This window comes from Pituophis catenifer, unplaced genomic scaffold (assembly GCF_029215685.1).
Source record: "Pituophis catenifer annectens isolate HBS135680 unplaced genomic scaffold, rPitCat1.0.hap2 SCAF_18, whole genome shotgun sequence".
Classification (NCBI taxonomy): domain Eukaryota; kingdom Metazoa; phylum Chordata; class Lepidosauria; order Squamata; family Colubridae; genus Pituophis; species Pituophis catenifer.
This window is the reverse complement of record NW_027256898.1, coordinates 3,393,491-3,412,602: the sequence shown is the minus strand read 5'-3', so window position 1 is coordinate 3,412,602 and position 19,112 is coordinate 3,393,491. Positions and strand designations below refer to the sequence as shown.

The following is a 19,112-nucleotide window of genomic DNA, read 5'->3' as shown; positions in this document are numbered from 1 at the left end:
TCTGGGAGTTGAAGTCCACAAGTCTCAAAGTGGCCAAGGTTGGACGCTAAGCCTTAGATTCTCTTTATGAATTCTTCAGTGCCAGACAAATTTAGCCATCATGGTGCTAAAGAGACACAGTGTCAGGTTTCGATGCTATCTCAAAATAAATGAACTTCCAAACTGCCGATCTTTAAGGAAATCTGCAACCTGATCCTGACTCTTCCCGGTCGGTATTGACCTTTGCCCCCAATCCCTCCCTTTCCGATCCCCAATTCTCTGCTTCTCATTGGCTATCTTCCAAGTCACTCTCCTGATTCCTTTCTTCGTCAGGTCACAGGAATGTCTCCCCCCTCCCCATCTCCAAGGAGACTGAATCTTCAAAGGGATTTAGCAGGCAAAAGTTCAGGCTTCTCCTCCCTTTTCTATGTCAGTTCTGAGACGCTGACACACAGAAGGTATTTTGGACATTCTGGTCAAGGGTGGGCTTTAAAAATTTTAGCAAGGGGTTCTCTGCCCAGTTGCTGGGTGGGTATGGCCTAGTCGGCCTCCTGCACCACGGTGAGGGAGGGCATTTTTGTCCTCCCCAGGTTCCAGAGGCTTTTCTCGAGCCTCCGGGAGGGCGAAAACAGCCTCCCCAGGCTCTGGAGGCCTTCCAGAACTTCCAGTAGGCCCGTTTTTTCGCCCTCCCCGAGCCTCCGCGCGCGCCCTGCACTTACGGGCCGCGTGGGGACTCCTGGGATGGGTGGGGCAGGGTGGGCGGGGCCAGCCAGGAGTGGGATTTGGGGGTTCTCCGAACTGCACAGAATCTTAACTAGAGGTTCTCCCGAACCCCTGCCAACCCCCAGCAGCCCCACCCCCAATTCTGGTCCTGCGAGATTTCATTGCTCATTTCTGCCTCGTGGCCCGTGGAACCTGCCCTCTGTCTGATTTTTAAGTGTCAAGGATTAAACTCACACTGGAACGATCTTTTCAGAAGAACCGATCGCGATCCGAGATTGGACAACCCACCTTCTTTTGTTTTCTTGTGCTCGCTGCGTTCTTTCTGCAGGGAACGTTCCAGGCGGGATCGGTGTTCGTAAACGACTGCAACCAAGTTGGAAAAAAAAAAAAAAGGAAGTACGTACAATAGCAAGCAAAAAATACGACCTGCACATTCACACAGTTAAGAGTTCTTTAAAAAAAAAAAAAACACGAATCCATTTGCATTGGGTTCCGTTCGCCCCAGAAAGTGGATTGCAGGAAATTTCCATCCATCCAATTCAGTAAACGGAGTCGCCGAATGAATAATGAAGAATGATTATTCCTGCCTGCCACACAGCAATTAAGGATCCGAATTTTAAAATGCGAACAGCGATAAGGATGATGAAAAAAAAAAAAGAATAACTGCAACAGAACTGCTCCAATATTCGGCTCACAATATATTGTGAAAGAATATAAAATTTGACCTGCTGGATTAAGAAACGGTGTTCAGAATTGCTCTAATAGTTTGTTTGTTTTTTTTTAATTTGATTTATATGCCGCCCTTCTCCGAAGACTCAGGGCGGCTTACAATGTGCTCAGCAATAGCCTTCATCCTTTTGTATATTTATACAAAGTCAGCTTATTGCCCCCACAAACTGGGTCCTAGTTGATCAAACCTGAACCGTATTTTTAATTTAGTGTCTTAGAATGTAAACTTTTTAGCCTTTAGGTTTCATTCGGAATCTTTGCCATCAAATTGCAGCCAAAACTTTGGGGATTTTTTTTAAAGAGATGTTGACTTACAATGTTGATAGGTCACCTTCGGAAAACCAGATTACGAACAGATCTTATCAACGTACTTGCTAAGAGTGGACAATGATTCAATGGCACATAAAATGAAATGGGAAGTTGACTTTGGCAAGCACTGCCCAATTCAGCCTGAAATTAGACGGTGACCTCACACAAAAGCCCCTGTCCTCAGCCAGCTGAAAACGTGAACGGGATGCTGGACGTTGTTGTTTTTACCTTTTGAGTTTTAAAAAAACGGAGACCGCTTCCTTCTTGTTGTTATTCTTTTTCCATCCGCTAAGTCAAACAAGACCAAGCTCTCTTTTCCAAATCCTGGATCTTTAACAATGGTGTTTTGTAAGTTTGAAAAGGGGAGTTCTACAAAGTTTTTTTTGTTTTTTGTTTTTAAACTGATCGAATTTTGATAGTCTGGCAGGGAAACTAAATGGTTGGATCAGATCTGACATTTTAGAGAACATTTGGCGGCAGCACACTAAGGACTAGAAACAGGCAGAAGCCAAAATGCATCCTTTTTTTTTGTTTTGGAACATTGAAAAATGCTCAAAAGTATTCCCATTTCTACAGCCTCCATCCAACCTGAATTGCATGGTTCTCTCTTTTGAACTACATACCTGATCATTGGCCCAAAGTCACCCAGCTAAGACTAAAACAGGACTCGAACTTACCGCCTCCTTCTTTTTTAGCGTGGTGCCTTAATCACTAGACCAAACAGTCTCTCTCTGTGGAGGGGGGGGCAGCTTTGAGATAGTCCACCCCCCCACACACACACTTTTTGCTTTTTTGCTAGAATTGTGTTTTCATCTCCACGTTCCCCCAACTTCAGCACTACATCGAGATGAGGTTATCGCAAAGGGCTAGACTAGGTTAAAAAAAGGGGGTTGCTTCATTTGTGACCAGAATTTGTGAGCCGTGGTGGCGCAGTGGTTAGAATGCAGCATTGTAGGCTGACTCTGCCCACTGCCAGGAGTTCGATCCTGACCGGATCATGGTTGACTCAGCTTTCCATCCAGTGGTGAAACCCTCTGCGGATTGCCGTGTTTCCCCGAAAATAAGACCCTGTCTTATATCTTTTTGAACCCTGATTGTTGGAACCCAGATGTTAACTCTGTACCCCGCTTGGAGAGGGCATGTATAGCACTGTGAAGCAGTATACAAGTCTATGTGCTGTTGCTGTTGTGTTGTATGAGCCAGTGGTGAAATGTAAAATTTGTTACTACCGGATCTGTGGGCGTGGCTTGGTGGAAGGGGTAATATGACTGAGTGGGCGTGGCCAACTTTTTTTAAAAAAACCATTTTTTCTGGCTGAAGAGGTTGTTAAAAAAATGCTTTTAAAGCCTCTGACGATCCCAGCTGACTTGCCTGATCGGCAGAGGCTTTTTTTCCCTTTTAAAAACATTTTTTCTATAACCTCTTCAGTCGAAGAGGTTGTAGAAAAAATGCTTTTTAAAAGCCTCTGATGATCCCAGCTGAGCCGCGCGATCATCAGAGGCTTTTTTTTTTTTTTTTTTACTTTTAAAAGCATTTTTTTCGGCCAAAGAGGTTGTAGAAAAAATGCTTTTAAAGCCTCTGACGATCCCAGCTGACTTGTCTGATCGGCAGAGGCTTTTTTTTTCCTTTTAAAAACATTTTTTCTATAAAAAATGCTTTTAAAAAAAATGCTTTTTAGAAAATGCTTTTTAAAAGCCTCTGATGATCCCAGGTGAGCCGGGAACATTTCACCCCGGTATGAGCCCAGCCTTGTAAAAACATTATGGATGAACGAGGCCGTCCTTTGAAGCTCTAATGTGATTGCTTTCTTTCGGCCCCAACCAGTGACGTGGACGCAACTGTTCTGTTAACTCAGGTTTTCTGCCTTGCATGACACACACCACAAAAAAAGCATTCTAGCGTTGGGAAAAATCCAGTTTACAGGCAAAACTATTAACCGGTGGCTGGTTTTGCTGCGAGGGATTAGCATGGAAATTTTTAATTGATGTTTGTCTTGTGTTTTTAAATAGGCCGTACACTGTGAGTCCTTCGGGGAGAAGGGCGGTATAGAAATAAAATTATACTTATATTTACTTACTTTTCCACTCAAGCCCAACTGGATCTGTAAAAAGCTTTTCGAGGGTCTCTGCTTCTTTGCAAATCTATTCTAGGAAACAACGACCAGCTGGAAAAAAGCAGGCCAGGCTCTCCGACCAGAATTACTGAAGCGGGCACGAGGCCAGGATTTCTGAGCTGAGAGCCAAGTCCTATGCCAAGCAAGCAAACATATTAAAAAAAAAAATACCGCACACGCCAGCAGGCTGAAATAAACTCACACACACACACACACACATACTGTATGTAAGCAACGGGTCACAAGGATTTTCAGAGCTGGGACACGTGTGCGTTTTGCATCTAGAGAAGGCTGTGATTTTCAGAAAAGGCGTCTTTTCTCCGTGTGAGCAAAGAAAGTATTGTGAGCCGCGCGTAAAGCAGAGTTTGGAGATTTCTTTTTTAAAGTTTTGGCATGTTGGAGAAGTTACGTTGGAGTGGCCTTGCGATCTGCATTTATTTTCATTTATGTGTATTTATACCCCATCTTTACATGGGGCTGCCCTTGGGATGTACCCAGAGGTTCCAGCTGCGGGCGCGTGGATTGTTACAGGAGCTTCCCGTTACTCCCGTGTTACACCTCTCCTGCGCGAGCTGCACTGGTTACTGGTGGTCCTTCGGATCCACTTCAAGGTGCTGGTGCTTACCTATAAAGCCCTACATGGCATGGGCCCGGGGTACCTGCAGGACCACCTTCTGCCTGCCTCCCACCACCCTGTGCGCTCACATAGGACTGCCCTCTTCCGGGTGCCATCGGCCAGACAATGTCGGCCGGTGGCGCCCAGGATGAGGGCGTTCTCTGTGGGCGCACCGACCCTCTGGAATGGGTTACCCACGGGGCTCCGGACGGCCCCCGACCTCCGCTCTTTCCACCGTGACCTGAAGACATGGCTTTTCCAACGAATTTGCTGATCTGATGGGTGATTTTTAATCGGGAGATTTTAATTGATTATTTTTACTAGCTATTTTTATTGTTTTCATCGTTTTAATTTCTGTGAGCCGCCCCGAGTCCTTTGGGAGAAGGGTGGTGTATAAGTATAATAAATAAATAAATAAATCTTTATTTATTTTTAAATGAACAACTCGAGGCAGTGGACATATCTAACTATTCCTTTTTCCTCCTCTTTTCTTCAAAAAAAACAACAACGCCCCTGTGAGGCGGGTTGGGTTGAGAGAGAGTGGCCCACGGTCACCCAGCTGGCTTTCATGGCTAAGGCAGGATTAGAAATCAGGGTTGCCTTAACCACAACCACCCCTCTCAAACTGCATGTCAGAATGTCTCCAGGGCTTACTCTCCGGCACCAAGTTTCTAGTCCTCTTTCTTGAAACGATCGAAAAAGTGACTCGATAATCCCTCCACGCTTTTTGATGTCTACAGCATCTCTTCTTCCTATCTGTTTGGTGCCTGTCTTCCTGCTGTTCTCGAATTCCTTATAACTGGGGAAAAGTACAGTATTCCCAGCCGGAGAGTGTTGACATTTCAAAAGAAATCCAGATTATGTTTCTAGTTCTCATGGTGTCGAATAAAAGGCGGGCCAACCATCTTGCAGGCATCTTTTGAAGGCAAGAGAAGATGGCAGAAATTCTGTTTCTCCCCCCCCCCCCAACCCCATAATATTAGAATTTGGCTGACGGGTAGCAACAAGCCTTCCCGTATAATGATGTACATTGTACAAGATCCAGAACCACAGGGGAAGATAGCTTAAAATCACAGACAGGGAAGTGAGTTCTACAGGATTCGGAGATGGAAGGAAATCTTCTTTCAATCAGCCGACAGATAAAAACTGTGGAATTTGCTCCCGGAGAGGCTGTGTTTGCATAACCCTGCTGTACGACACACCCCCGGACGTTGCAAAAATGTAAACACAATCCATTATTTTGCCTTTCCACGTTGCTGCGTGGACCAGGCCCACACAGTACCTCTTTCTTCCTTGAGTTGCACATGGCATAAGCCCAGTGTCAGCACTTCAAACCACATTTACTCTAGTGCTGACATAAGAAGGAGAAGCAGAGGTGTCTGGAAAGGGACGTTTGACTTTTCACCTACTTATTTTCCCTGGAGATAATATCCCCTAGGAGATGGGATGGGAGGGGGGAAATTCCTTTGAGCTGGAGCAGTAGATTAGGGGTAGAGTGACTTGGAAGATGGCCAATGAGGGCAGAGGAGTGGGGAACGGGAAAGGGAGGGTTTTGGGTCTGGAAGTCAGTGTTGGCTAAGATGGAGTCGGAGTCAGAATGTCGTGCTTAATAAATGGGAGTTTTTCTTCAAAGACTTTGTTTGAAATGCAATTTATTTGAGACGACCTCGAAACCTGACACCCAGCTGTTGTGATCGTAATTAGCCCCGATTTAGGGTCTGCCAAGTAGGTGATAAGGTGATCTAGCTCCACTAGATAAGTTTGAAGCCTGAAATGTTGAAAAGGGCACCACCAGGTGCTTAGAATGATAACCAAATGGGACTTTGGTGTCCTAAATTAAGCCATACCAGGTGGGAAGACTTCCTTCCTTGTGGATTATTGCATCTCGTCCTCAATTTAAGACTTATGACCCTTTTTCACATTTAACGACCGTTGCAGCATTCCCCCACATGATCAAAATTCAAAACGCTCGGCAACTGGCATGTACTTCTGACTGTTGCAGTGTCCCGGGGTCACGTCATCCCCTTTTTGCGACCTTCTGACCAGCAAAGTCAAGTGAGGGGGGGGAGGGAGCCAGATTTCTTTAACAACCGGGTTACTAACTTAACAGCTACAGTGGTTCACTTAACGACGGGGGCAAGAAAGGTCGTAAAAGGGGTTGAAACTCAATCGACTGTCTTTCTGAATCTAAGCGATGGCAATTTGGGGCTCAATTTTGGTCGCAAGCCGAGGACTACCTGTATCAGTATTGTCACGACGGGGATCAAAATGCCGCATTAGAAAGCCTTCCCCAGGCCAGCACAATTCTTTTTATCTTCTCAATCACCCTCATTTTGTCTCCTTCAATGACGTAGTCAAATGCTCTCATTGCGGACAAAAGCTGACCTAGATAAACCTTTAGACCGATTTTTATTTTTCTAATATCAGGATAGGCAAGAGGATGCCCACGGGCACCCCCTCCCCTAAAGTTTCCTCTCACAGCGCCTTTCTCCTCCAGCCCTGATTTCACTTTTCTTTCAGAGTCATTGAAAGCTGAAAGGAGGAAGGGCTGGGAGGCAATTCCCCAAAGTGGCTCCTTCCTTCCTTCCTTCCTTCCTTCCCTCTTATCTATGCATTTTTCCTTCCGTTTCCTTCCTTCCTCCCCCTCCCTCCCTCTCTCTTTCTTCTATCTATGCATTTTTCCTTCCTTCCCTCTTATCTATGCACCTTCTTCTTTCCTTCCTTCCTTCCTTCCTTCCTTCCTTCCTTCCTTCCTTCCTTCCTTCCTTCCCTCTTATCTATGCATTTTCCTTCCTTCCCTCTTATCTATGCATTTTTCCTTCCATTCCCTTCCTTCCTTCCTTCCCTTCCCTTTCTTTCTTCTATCTATGCATTTTTCCTTCCTTCCTTCCTTCTTCCCCTTCCCTCTCTCTTCCTTCCTTCTCTCTATGCATTTTTCCTTCCTTCCCTCTTATCTATGCACCTCCTTCCTTCCTTCCTTCTTATCTATGCATTTTTCCTTCCGTCTCTTTCCTCCTTCCTCTCCCTTCCTTCTCTCTATGCATTTTTCCTTCCTTCCTTCCTTTCTTCCTTCCTTCCCTCCCTCCCTCCCTCCCTCTTACCTATGCACTTCCCTTCCTTCCTTCCTTCCCTCCCTCCCTCTCTCCCTTTTACCTATGCACCAGCCTTCCTTCCTTCCTTCCTTCCTTCCTTCCCTCCCTCCCTCCCTCCCTCCCTCCCTCCCTCCCTCCCTCCCTCTTACCTATGCACCAGCCTTCCTTCCTTCCTTCCTTCCCTCTGTCCCTCCCTCCCTCTTACCTATGCACCTTCCTTCCTTCCTTCCTTCCTTCCTTCCTTCCTTCCTTCCTTCCTTCCCTCCCTCCGTCCCTCCCTCCCTCTTACCTATGCACCTTCCTTCCTTCCTTCCTTCCTTCCTTCCCTCCTTTCTTCCCTCCGTCCCTCCCTCCCTCTTACCTATGCACCTTCCTTCCTTCCTTCCTTCCTTCCTTCCTTCCTTCCTTCCTTCCTTCCTTCCCTCTGTCCCTCCCTCCCTCCCTCTTACCTATGCACCTTCCTTCCTTTCCTTCCTCCCTTCCTAACAAGCCCAGGTCAAACTTTGCAGCCAGGAGAGAGTCTCTTGTCCGAGGTTACCTTCCCCACCTGATCCTACCTGGAAATGCTGGGTGGGGGTGGGGGCGGAGAATGGAAGAGAGGATGTCAAGCTGACCCTTGTGGCCTGGGAAATTCCTCCTCCCCAGTAACCCCCAGGCCTCTCAGGACTGCCTCCCTTAGAAACGGAGCCCCGGCTGGGCTGGAGATCTGACTTCATCCCACTTTGGCAGGAGAACCCGTTGAGATCTAACTAAGGGAAAGCAGCCAACGCAGGGAGGGACGGAACTTCCCGGCAGATGGGATACTTGGGGGTGGGTGGGAAACCCCAACAGCAACCCCCAACACACACCCTGAACCCCATCTCTCTCTCTCCCCCCCCCCTCTCACCTTGCAGCTGGGCGGAAAGAGCTTCCTGTTGCTGTTTGAATTTGGAGGCTGAGTCTTCGGCAGCCTTCACCTTCCGCTGGAGATGGCTGTAGAGGAGAACTCCAGAGCCCAGGCAGGCGAGCGCTAAGAAGCAAAACCCCGTTTGCAAAAAACCTTTCTGTCTTCTGCTACAAATGGCAGTGCCCATCTTGGAAACTCGGTAGGGGCTTTTCTCCCCCTTTCTTTCTTTCTTTCTTTCTTTCTTTCTTTCTTTCTTTTTCCCCCTTCTTTTCTTCTTTCTCGGGTTTTTTTTTCTTCTTCTTTTTCTTCTTTTTTTTACCAGCCTGCCATCTGGTTGAAATCAGACAATGTTCTTTTTCCCCTTAAGCTTCGGGGCTTTGCAAAACAACAACAACAACAACAACAAACTGTTCAGCAGCTTTCCTCTTGGGTTGGCAGGCAGGGCAATTCTTATCCCTCTGGCCGGAGGAAAAGTGGGGGAAAAAAAGGCATTTGCAGGCTTCAATCAAAAAAAAAAAAAAAAAGTGTCTCTTGCCAATCTTTAAAAAAAAAAAAAATGGAAGGAACTTCTTATTTTTTTCTCTTCTAAAGTATTGACTTCTTGTCTGGAGTATTATTTTTTTTTTCCCCCTTTGCTCACCCAGACACACAGATCCAGGTTGTGCAAATAAAACTCCAGAAACTTTTGAGGCTATAAAAGAGGAATTTTTTTTGTTGTTTTAAAGTCCGAACAAAGCTAGCAAATCGAGACGGTAAAAGTTTCTTGACTGCCTGGCATCCCGGTCCCTCGCTCCCATAGCAAATCCTTTCCGGTGGGAGAATCAGGAAGAAAAAATAAAATAAAATAAATTCCCTTTATCAAGAGATTGAGCTGTTCGGTCCTCCCAACAACCCCTCAGCCAGTTTCATTTCAGCTTGCAACAGGAGGAGGAAAGGAAAAGGGTGGAAGGGAAGAGAGGAAACTGGACTAAAGAAACCCCACCAGATCTATTCCCCAGGCTGCTGCCTTCCTTCCTTAGGCTGCTGGAGACCCCCTCCCAGCAAGGGCAACTTATGGGGAGGGGTGGGAAGCGTGAAAAGCAAGCAAAGGAGAAGGGGAAAAAAAAGAAAACAGTTTGGCAGTTTGGAGAAGGGAATGAAGGATGCAGAGCTGGGCGGAGCTGAACTAGGAAGGAAAGGGGAGGCGGTGGGAGAAAGGGGCCGGGCATTGAAGGGCTAAAAGGGAGGGGAGGAAACGCGGATGCAAGAAGGGAGACTCTCTCTGGCCCCTGGGATGCCTTAAGGTGTTCCAGGAGACAGAAGTATGTACTACTTCCTTCAAAGTTTCCACCAGGAGAAGACCAGGACCGAGTCTCATGGTCTTCCCAAGCAGAGAGAGAAGGTGTTTTTGGCAGCTAGACTGCTCCCGAGGCTGGTGGTTCTTCTACTCGAAGCTCGGAGTTAGCCCCTGTTGGCCGTGGGTGCTTTCGAGGGCACAGATTCACCCCTGGCATCCTGCAATTGCTGTTCATGGTCGGCTGAGCGAGTTTGCCTGGACCCCAGTCATGGGAAGTTGCAAACTCTGATGTTTTGGTTGGTGGGAAATCGAGCCAACTCTGACATGCATTTAAAACCATGGTTAACCAAACAAGGGGCTTAAGTTAATGCCCAACACCTGAGTTTGTTTGTTTGTTTTTTCCAACTTTCCGGCTCTCCTCTCCAAGTGGGGAACGGTTTTCGAAAGTTTGATGGAAACTGAGTTTTTGGCTGTTTGGGGAATAAGCCCAATTCAGGCAATGCGTTTATTGATTTAAGACACACTTACAAAACTAGCAAACACACTTTTTAAGTTCCCTGAATCTCTTTCTCATGCTGGACCTTAAATAATTTATAGCTCGGGCTGTAACGGATGAGATTTATTTTCTTTGTTTTTAAAGTCTGCTGAACAACTAGAAAATTAAACAGAAACAATCGTTGGTTAGTGAAACTGTTCTTCTGTTACAGCAAAAACGTTGTGCTTGGTTTTAGTGTGTGTGAGAACATGGCTTGTGGCTCTGACATGAACCCATCTCGTAACATGGTTTATTTTGTCTTGCTGTTTTCGGTGGGTACCACAATGGTGGGTAACTTATCCTTTGTCGTTGAATGTGCGAGCTCAGCTAACTAGTCTATTTAATCAACCGTGCTTAGATAAATCATAGCTTGATGTCATGATGCAGACCTGCTCCTAATGTGAAAACTGGGTAAAATATATGGCTTGACACTTCGTACGTTCTCAGGCAGACCTTTGCCATCTTGGAAATCCTTTGAGTTACAGCTTTTCCACTTTGGCCACCTACGGTCTATAGGCCAGAAGATGCCCTATTTTGCATCATAAATAATGTTTTTTTTTTTTTAAAGGACGCCCTTCATACATTCCATAGACTGGGTGTCAGCAACCCGCGACTCCGGAGCTGCGTGTGGCTCTTTGGGTACTCTGCTGCGGCTCCCTGTCCCATCACTGGCTGGCCTTGCCCCTCACCCTCCCCTCCCAGTCACTCCTCGCCTGGCCTTGGAAATCCAAGAGATACAGAGAGAGGGGGGAAAGAGGGAGAGGGGGAGAGAGAGACATAGATACAGAGAGAGAGGGAGAGAAAGAGGGAGAGGGGAGAGAGAGATACAGAGAGGGGGCGAGAGAGAGACAGAGAGAGAGAGATGGAGATAGAGAGGGAGAGGGGGAAAGAGATAAGGAGAGACGGGGTGAGCGGTGAAGATAGAGAGGGGGAGAGAGATACAGAGGGGCGAGAGAGAGACATAGAGAGAGAGAGAGAGATGGAGATAGAGAGGGAGAGGGGGAAAGAGATAAGGAGAGACGGGGTGAGCGGTGAAGATAGAGAGGGGGAGAGAGATACAGAGGGGGGAGAGAGAGACAGAGAGAGAGAGAGGGCGAGAGAGAGACACAGAGAGAGAGATGGAGATAGAGAGGGAGAGGGGGAGAGAGATAAGGAGAGAGGGGGCAAGCGGTGAAGATAGAGAGGGGGAGAGATACAGAGGAGGCGAGAGAGAGACATAGAGAAAGAGAGAGATGGAGATAGAGAGGGAGAGGGGGAAAGAGATAAGGAGAGACGGGGCGAGCGGTGAAGATAGAGAGGGGGAGAGAGAGACAGAGGGGGGAGAGAGAGAGACAGAGAGAGGGGGGGAGAGAGAGAGAGAAAGAGAAAAGGATTTTGTGGTTCCCGGTGTTTTTTAACAACCGGTTCTCTCCCCTAATGATCGACTGGATAGGCGTGGCTGGGGTGTGTCATGTGACTGGGTTGGAGTGAGTGACGTGGAGTTGGCCACGCCCACCCAGATTTTGTGGCTCCCGATGTTTTTTTTTTTCTGTGGGAAACAGGTTCTACTTTACCTTTACTACCGGTTCGCAACGGGATCGCACGCCATGCGCAGATCGCCGATGACGACATTCGGGGCAGAGGACGGGGTTCTTGTGAACCTGTCCGAACTAGGGGCAACCCGCCACTGGTCCAAATGGCTCTTTGAGTGTTTAAGGTTGCAGACCCCTGGTTTAGACTAACAACAACTGGGCCTGCCTGCCTGCTTTCTTGCTTTCTTCTTTTTCTCAAGAATGCCTTTCCAGTGGCAACCGAAGCCCAAGTGACTAAGCTACCAAATAAATAAATAAATAAATCAATAAATCAAACCCCAGGCAGGCAGGCAGGCAGGCGAAGTCCGAGCCAGCTCCGGCTCGCACAGAGAGGATCGATATTTCAGAATGACAGCGAGATGGGTTTGCCTTGTCATATTTATAGCCGGTTGTTGGCAAGGGCCATTGAGGCAAGCGGACGAAGGGGCTCCTCCTCACCGTGGTAATTCCAGCCAGGCTTGCTAAGGAGCCAAACGGCAATTCTGCTTAATGGCCGAGGAAAAGCTAGCTTGGCATTTCTGCCGGTTCTAAGTATAGGGAAGGATCGGTCCACTCCATTTGCAACAAAAGCCCAAAGCATCTCCAAAAGCTCTCCAGGACAAAAGAGCTTTTTTTCTTCTTCTTCTTCTTCTTTTCTCTGTGGACTCTTTAGAAGCGCTGGAGGAAATAATTGCAAAAGCGACTCGCTCATTTGAGTCAAATCGCCTGAGCCATCGCGGGACAGCAACAACGAAGCTAAAGCTGGAATATTTTTTGACTCCAAACGCAGAGAAAACCCAATGCTTCAAAACAAGGGAAGGCGACTGAAAAAGAAGCCAAATTAGAATAACGGTTATGGAGCCATTGGAACACGGGTCGCTTGAAAGGCAGAGATGGCGAAGACAAAAATACTCGTTTTCCTAGTGCGCCACGTTGTGTGATATCGCCTCCTATGTCAGGTTCATAAACTGGTCCAAAACCGTCGTCTCTTAATTTCTCAGCGCCCCTCTCGTCTTCGTTCTCGTTTAATTCTTTTTAAAGCTTTGTGAATTTTTAAGGCTTGGCTAGAAGGCTCTATAGCAATCCCTGGAGGATATAAAAGTCAATTTTCACCCATTCATCAAGAAAAAGCCAGGGGAAGTTTTATCGCAAAAGCAAGGAAATCCTCGCCCAAGAGTCAAAAATGACATCTGGACCGTAGCCCTTATCTCAAAGCACCTCCTTTTACATGAAAAACTAGATAAGACTTTTCCCTGAGATGCTGTTTCCCTCCTCCTCCTCCTCCTCCTCCTCCTCCTCCTCCTCCTCCTCCTCCTCCTCCTCTCCTTCTCCTTCTCCTTCTCCTTCTCCTCCTCCTCCTCCTTCTTCTTCTTCCTCTTCCTCTCCTTCTCCTTCTCCTCCTCCTCCTCCTCCTCTTCCTCCTCTTCCTCCTCCTCTTCCTCTTCTTCTTCTTCCTCTTCCTCTTCCTCTTTCTCTCCTTCTCCTTCTCCTCCTCTTCTTCTTCTTCTTCTTCTTCTTCTTCTTCTTCTTCTTCTTCTTCTTCTTCTTCTTCTTCTTCTTCTTCCTCTCCTCTCCTCCTCCTCCTCCTCCTCCTCCTCCTCCTCCTCCTCCTCCTCCTTCTTCTTCTTCTTCTTCTTCCTCTCCTCCTCCTCCTCCTCCTCCTCCTCCTCCTCCTCCTCCTCCTCGTCTTCTTCTCCTCCTCCTCTCCTTCTCCTCCTCCTCCTCCTCCTCTTCCTCTTCCTCTTCTTCTTCTTCTGCCATATCTGTCATTGGACATTGGCGATCATGTTGATGGTCCTATTTTTATCAACAGCTGCATTAAAAGTGCTGCTGAGTTTTGTCCAAACCGGTCCCTTAGATTTTGAAGCCATGATAATGTTCTTCTGCCTGGACCTCATTTGCCTTCAATCTTTCCCTGGAGGATTAAATGAAGGATGCCATATTTTTCCAGGTATCCGGACATCACATGTCTGTTGTGTATATATGACATTGGACATCGAGACTGCATTGCTGAATGGCAGACACAAGGCACCTTACGATCTGAAAAGACAACAACAACCTAAAAGGAAAAGCCAACGGCAGGGAGAAAGAAAACTTTGCTTCCAAAACGAGATTCAATATGCTGCAGAGTCTGACATTATGATTTTCATAGTGTAGGGATCAATAAGCCACCTGGGAAAGCCAAGGGAAATCATCAAAACCCCATCTTCATTTGGGGCAGCCCCTGAGATATCGGAAGACTGCTATCCTGTCTCCCCTAGTCCTTCTTTTCATCAAACTAGACACCCCCAGTTCTTCCTATGTTTTAGCCTCCAGTCCCCTGATCCTCTTTGTGGCTCTTCTCTGCACTCTTTCTAGAGTCTCCACATCTTTTTCACCTCGTGGCGACCAAAATTGGATGCCGTATTCCAAGCTTGGCCTTATTACCTAATAAGGCCTTATCAAGTGGTCTCAACCCTTCACGCGATCTTGATTCTATTCCCTCTGTTTACGCAGCCCAGAACTGAGTTGGCTTTTTTTTTTTTTTTTTTTTAAATTTGATTTATATGCCGCCCTTCTCCGGAGACTCAGGGCGGCTTACAATGCGTTAAGCAATAGCCTTCCTCCTTTTGTATATTTTATACAAAGTCAGCTTCTCTTTCTTTCTTTCTTTCCTTCTTTCTCTTTCTTTCTCTTTCTTTTCTTTTTTTTTTTAATTTGATTTATATGCCACCCTTCTCCGGAGACTCAGGGCAGCTTACAATGCGTTAAGCAATAGCCTTCATCCTTTTGTATATTTTATACAAAGTCAGCTTTTCTTTCTTTCTTTCTTTCCTTCTTTCTCTTTCTTTCTCTTTCTTTTCTTTTTTTTTTAATTTGATTTATATGCCGCCCTTCTCCGGAGACTCAGGGCAGCTTACAATGCGTTAAGCAATAGCCTTCCTCCTTTTGTATATTTTATACAAAGTCAGCTTCTCTTTCTTTCTTTCTTTCCTTCTTCTCTTTCTTTCTCTTTCTTTTCTTTTTTTTTAAATTTGATTTATATGCCGCCCTTCTCCGGAGACTCAGGGCGGCTTACAATGCGTTAAGCAATAGCCTTCATCCTTTTGTATATATTTATACAAAGTCAGCTTATTGCCCCCACAAACTGGGTCCTCATTTTACCCACCTTAGAAAGGATGGAAGGCTGAGTCAACCTTGAGCCTTGGCGAGATTCGAACTTACAGTAATTGCAGGCAGCTGTGTTAATTACAGGGCGCATTAAACCACTGTACTACTTTTGAGTTTACTGAGTAAAACTGAGTTTAGGGGAGGCCTCTGCAAACACGGATTTATTTAATAAACCACCGACGCGCCATTACTTTATAAAACATTGGCGATCGGTTTCACCGTTTGGGAAACCGTAGCTCTTAAAGATGTTCTGGCGGTTCAGAATATCCCCATTCTTTTCTTCTTCTTCTTCTTTTTTTTTTTCCTTCTCTCTTTTTTTTCTCCCCCCCCCTTCTATCCTGTCTCTGTCACTTTCCCTTTTTCCTCCCCCCCACCTTTCTCTCCTTTAACTTAAATTCAAAACCACTCCTGCTAAAACAAAGACCCCCGCCAGAGGGCGCCCTTGGTTTGACTCTTCCCCCTCCCCCCTCCCATCATCGGAGACAAAAGCAGAGTCACTGGCGTGGGAAACCTCCCCGGGGGGGGGGAGGAAACCTAGCCGCGGAGCATGCTGGAAATGGAGTCTTCGCTCTGGGCCTCTTGGAAGCTTGCAGTGGATGCAGCTGGTCGGAACTACCGTTCCCAGAAGGCGTCGCTTCTTTTTTTTTTTTTGCAAAGGCTGGTAATTGGGAAAGAAAAAGGGGGGCGAAGAAGCACGCACGCCAGGCGGATTGGGAAGGGGGGGGGGAGCTGGTTCAGGACGGCTTGGGAGGAAAGCAGGAAGAGGAAGCCCGAACGAACAAGAGGAAAGCGTTGAGCGCAAACCCAGGCCGTGGAGAGGACTAGAAGCTTGGCTTTTGGCCCCAAACTTTGCTGTAAGTTTCCCATACGCAGCGCAGATTTGGGGGGTGGAGGGGTGGGGTGGGGGGCTTGGGAGCAAAGGCGGTCAGCTGATTCCCCAGCGGGGTTTGCTCGGGGCATCCCTTCCCTCTCACCCCTTCCCCTCCAAGGGGTCTGCAGGGCCGGCTTAGGAAAGTTGGCAACCCCCTCCCTCCCGGGGTTGGGAGAAAGCCCCCTGCCCGCCCCCCCCCAATTTGGGGAAGGTCCGCGTTCTCTTTTGCTTTTGCTTCTCGCTTTAGCGTGTTTGCTATGATGATGATAGGATGATGATGATGATGATTCCGATGCTGCTACCGCCGAGCTGCGGATTGGCATGCCTTGGAAGAGGGAAAAAAAGAGGGGGGGGTCCCTCGCTATCTTGGATGGATAGATCGTCCCCCCCCACCACCCACAGGTTCCCCCCAATTTGCTCGGGGTTGAATCTGCTTCCGAGCCCAACCGACCGTCCTTGCCTTGCCTTTTCCCCCTTCACCTGGTCACCACCTGGCTGGCTGGTTCGGTCCAATGGAGAGAGAAAGAGTGGGGGGGGGCAAGGTTGTTCCCCCCCCCTCTCTTTTTCCAAGGCCTCTTTGGGGTGGAAAGCTGTAGATCACACATACACATACACATACACATACACATACACATACACATACACATACACACGTGTCCCTTTCTCCCATCTGTTTTCCACAAAGTTTCAGGGTTTGAAAACTGGTCCCTCTCTGGGTCATTTGTCGAAGATGCTTTTGCTGAGATCCTGCTGGAATTTCCCTCCTCCCCTCTCTTGTCTTTGCAGATGGTATCAGAGATAGCGCTTGCTTTAAAAAAAAATAGCCTTAAAACCTGTTGATCCTGCACGAATCGTATTTGCGTTTTTTTTTTTTTGAGCCAATCTTTGTTTTTCCATCCTTTTTTCTATGGATGGGGGGTGGGGTGGGGTGGGTGATTACTGGAAAACCTTAGCGCCGAAACTCACATTTGAAGGGCTGAAGAATATATAGATTTCTGAAGAATGTCCCGTCAGTTCAGAGTTTATTAGAGTCTTTATGAAGACTTTGTCCATTCTCTTGCAAAATTCCTGGCTTTGCTATTTTTTTTTTTTTTAATAAACCCCATAGTTGAAGAAGTGGAACCTTAAACCTGCCTGCCTCTCCTTTTTCCAGCTTTAACTTTTCAGTACTGTAATGTCTTACGATTCTGGTGTATAAAACCCAATACCAAGAGCCTTGGTAGCACAGTGGTCTAAAGCACCCTGTTATTAACAGCTGCCTGCAATTACTGCAGGTTCGAATCTTACCAGGCTCAAGGTTGACTCAACCTTCCATCCTTTCTAAGGTAGGTTAAATGAGGACCCAGTTTGTGGGGGCATAAGCTGACTTTGTATAAATATACAAAAGGACGAAGCCTATTGCTTAACACATTGTAAGCTGCCCTGAGTCTCCGGAGAAGGGCGGCATATAAATCAAATTAAAAAAAAAATACATACATATCAACGATAAGGGTAAGGTCGCCGAGTACAGCTCAACTTCTTGTGAGGAAATGAACACACCGATGCGATTTTGGTGGCAACCCGAAAAGTCTTGCAAAGGGGCAGTTCTGCTTCATCGCTTCAGGGAACATTGTGTCAATCTGGTGGCAGGGAGTTCCGCCTGCCAAATTTATTTCAGGATTACAGGCTGTCTAACACAGTCAGAGCGGAATCTGAGCTGCCACCGTGCTGATTAAAACAACACAGCAAGTTCAATTAATTAAAACTAATTTCAGTAATGAAGGCTGTCCCATCGCATCTCCTGCCCTTTTTATTGTCATTTTTTTTCCTCCCCCTCCAACTTTGGTTCGGTCTGCAATTTGGGTCGTACGTTGTCTTAATTCTGTGGAGGTTTTTAACCGTGATGTAACTCGCCGAGATTGAGGCAGGATAAAAATCAAATCCATAATTAATGCCATATACAAGATCTGGATAATTCCCTCGTGGCGTATCGACGGGGTTGTGTTAGCCTATCGCAGATGGCGGCACAAAATTTGACCTCAGCCAACCTCAGGAAAGTAAATGGGGTCACACCAGAGAATCCCACAAGGCTGTAAAAGCAAAACTATTTGTGAAAAACCGGCCAACCACATCTGGAGACAAGGATGACACCTCACAATCCCCCCCCCTTGATATATACAGGATGAAGGACAATGTTGTGTTTTGTTTTTTTGCAACTAATGGTGAATTTTTCCTGCTTCTTTGTGCTCCTTAATGCCTTTTACCTGCTTCCAACTCCCAAGACTTTTTATTTATTTATTTATTTATTTGTTTAAATTTCTATACCGCCCTTCTCCAATATAGGACTCAGGGCGGTGAACAGCCAAAGTAAAAACAAGACATACATACAAAACATACAAAATCTAAAAAACTGATTAAAATAATTAAATATCTTGGCCATAATTAAAACTGTTCCAATTTAAAATTACTTTAAAATTTGACTCAAGCCAGCCCAGCTAGTTGAAATAAATAGGTTTTCAGGGCCCGACGAAAAATCCGGAGGTCTGTTATTGTACGTAACTCTGGGGGGAGGTTGTTCCAGAGGGTGGGCGCCACCACAGAGAAGGCTCTCCCCCTGGGGGTCGCCAGCCGACATTGTCTGGCGGACGGCACCCTGAGGAGGCCCACTCTGTGTGAGCGTACTGGCCGGTGGGAGGCTATTGGTGGCAGAAGGCGGTCTCGTAAGTACCCCGGCCCTAAGCCATGGAGCGCTTTAAAGGTGGTCACCAACACCTTGAAGCGCACCCGGAAGACCACCGGGAGCCAGTGCAGCTCGCGCAGGAGAGGTGTCACATGGGAGCGCCTCGTCGCCCCCATAATCCCCCGCGCGGCCGCGTTCTGGACCAGCTGGAGCCTCCGGGTGCACCCCAGGGGGAGCCCCATGTAGAGAGCGTTGCAGTAGTCCAGGCGGGAAGTGACGAGTGCCTGAGTGACTGTGCGTAGGGAGTCCCGATCAAGAAAGGGATGCAACTGGCGTATCAGGCGAACCTGATAGAAAGCCCCCCTGGCCACGGCCGCCAAATGATCTTCTAAAGATATCTTCTTCTGAAGATAGGATATGAGAGCAATGTTCCAATATTTGAGGGGCTGCCACAAAGAAGAGGGGGCTCAACCTGATCGATTCCAAAGCACCAGAAGGCAGGACAAGAAGCAACGGATGGAAGCTAACCAAGGAGAGAAGCAACCCGGAACTACGGAGAAATTTCTGACAGAGAGAAAACAATTAGACAGCGGAACTGCTTGCCTCCAGAAGTTGCGAGTACTC

General features: G+C 47.0%; 2 protein-coding genes across 4 annotated transcripts in view; one reads left to right on the top strand and one right to left on the bottom strand.

Annotated features, from left to right (window-relative positions):
* Nucleotides 1–9,595, bottom strand: part of LOC139326046 (Golgi integral membrane protein 4-like) — a 29,085-nt gene extending 19,490 nt beyond the window's left edge. Inside the window, exons 1-2 of the mRNA XM_070956142.1 lie at nucleotides 8,448–9,595; nucleotides 991–1,065 (exon numbers count right to left, since the gene is read on the bottom strand). Coding sequence (XP_070812243.1) covers nucleotides 991–1,065; nucleotides 8,448–8,634 — 262 coding nt within the window. The 5' untranslated portion in view covers nucleotides 8,635–9,595. The remainder of the gene's footprint in view (nucleotides 1–990; nucleotides 1,066–8,447) is intronic.
* A 6,050-nt stretch (nucleotides 9,596–15,645) lies between these two features.
* MIB2 (MIB E3 ubiquitin protein ligase 2) overlaps nucleotides 15,646–19,112 on the top strand; it is a 32,360-nt gene continuing 28,893 nt past the window's right edge. For 2 of the 3 annotated variants that reach the window (XM_070955942.1, XM_070955941.1), the window contains exon 1: nucleotides 15,647–15,812. The gene's annotated coding sequence lies outside the window, so the exon portion shown is untranslated. Of the gene's footprint in view, nucleotides 15,813–19,112 lie in introns of all 3 variants that reach the window. The other variant, XM_070955943.1, reaches the window with a different exon arrangement.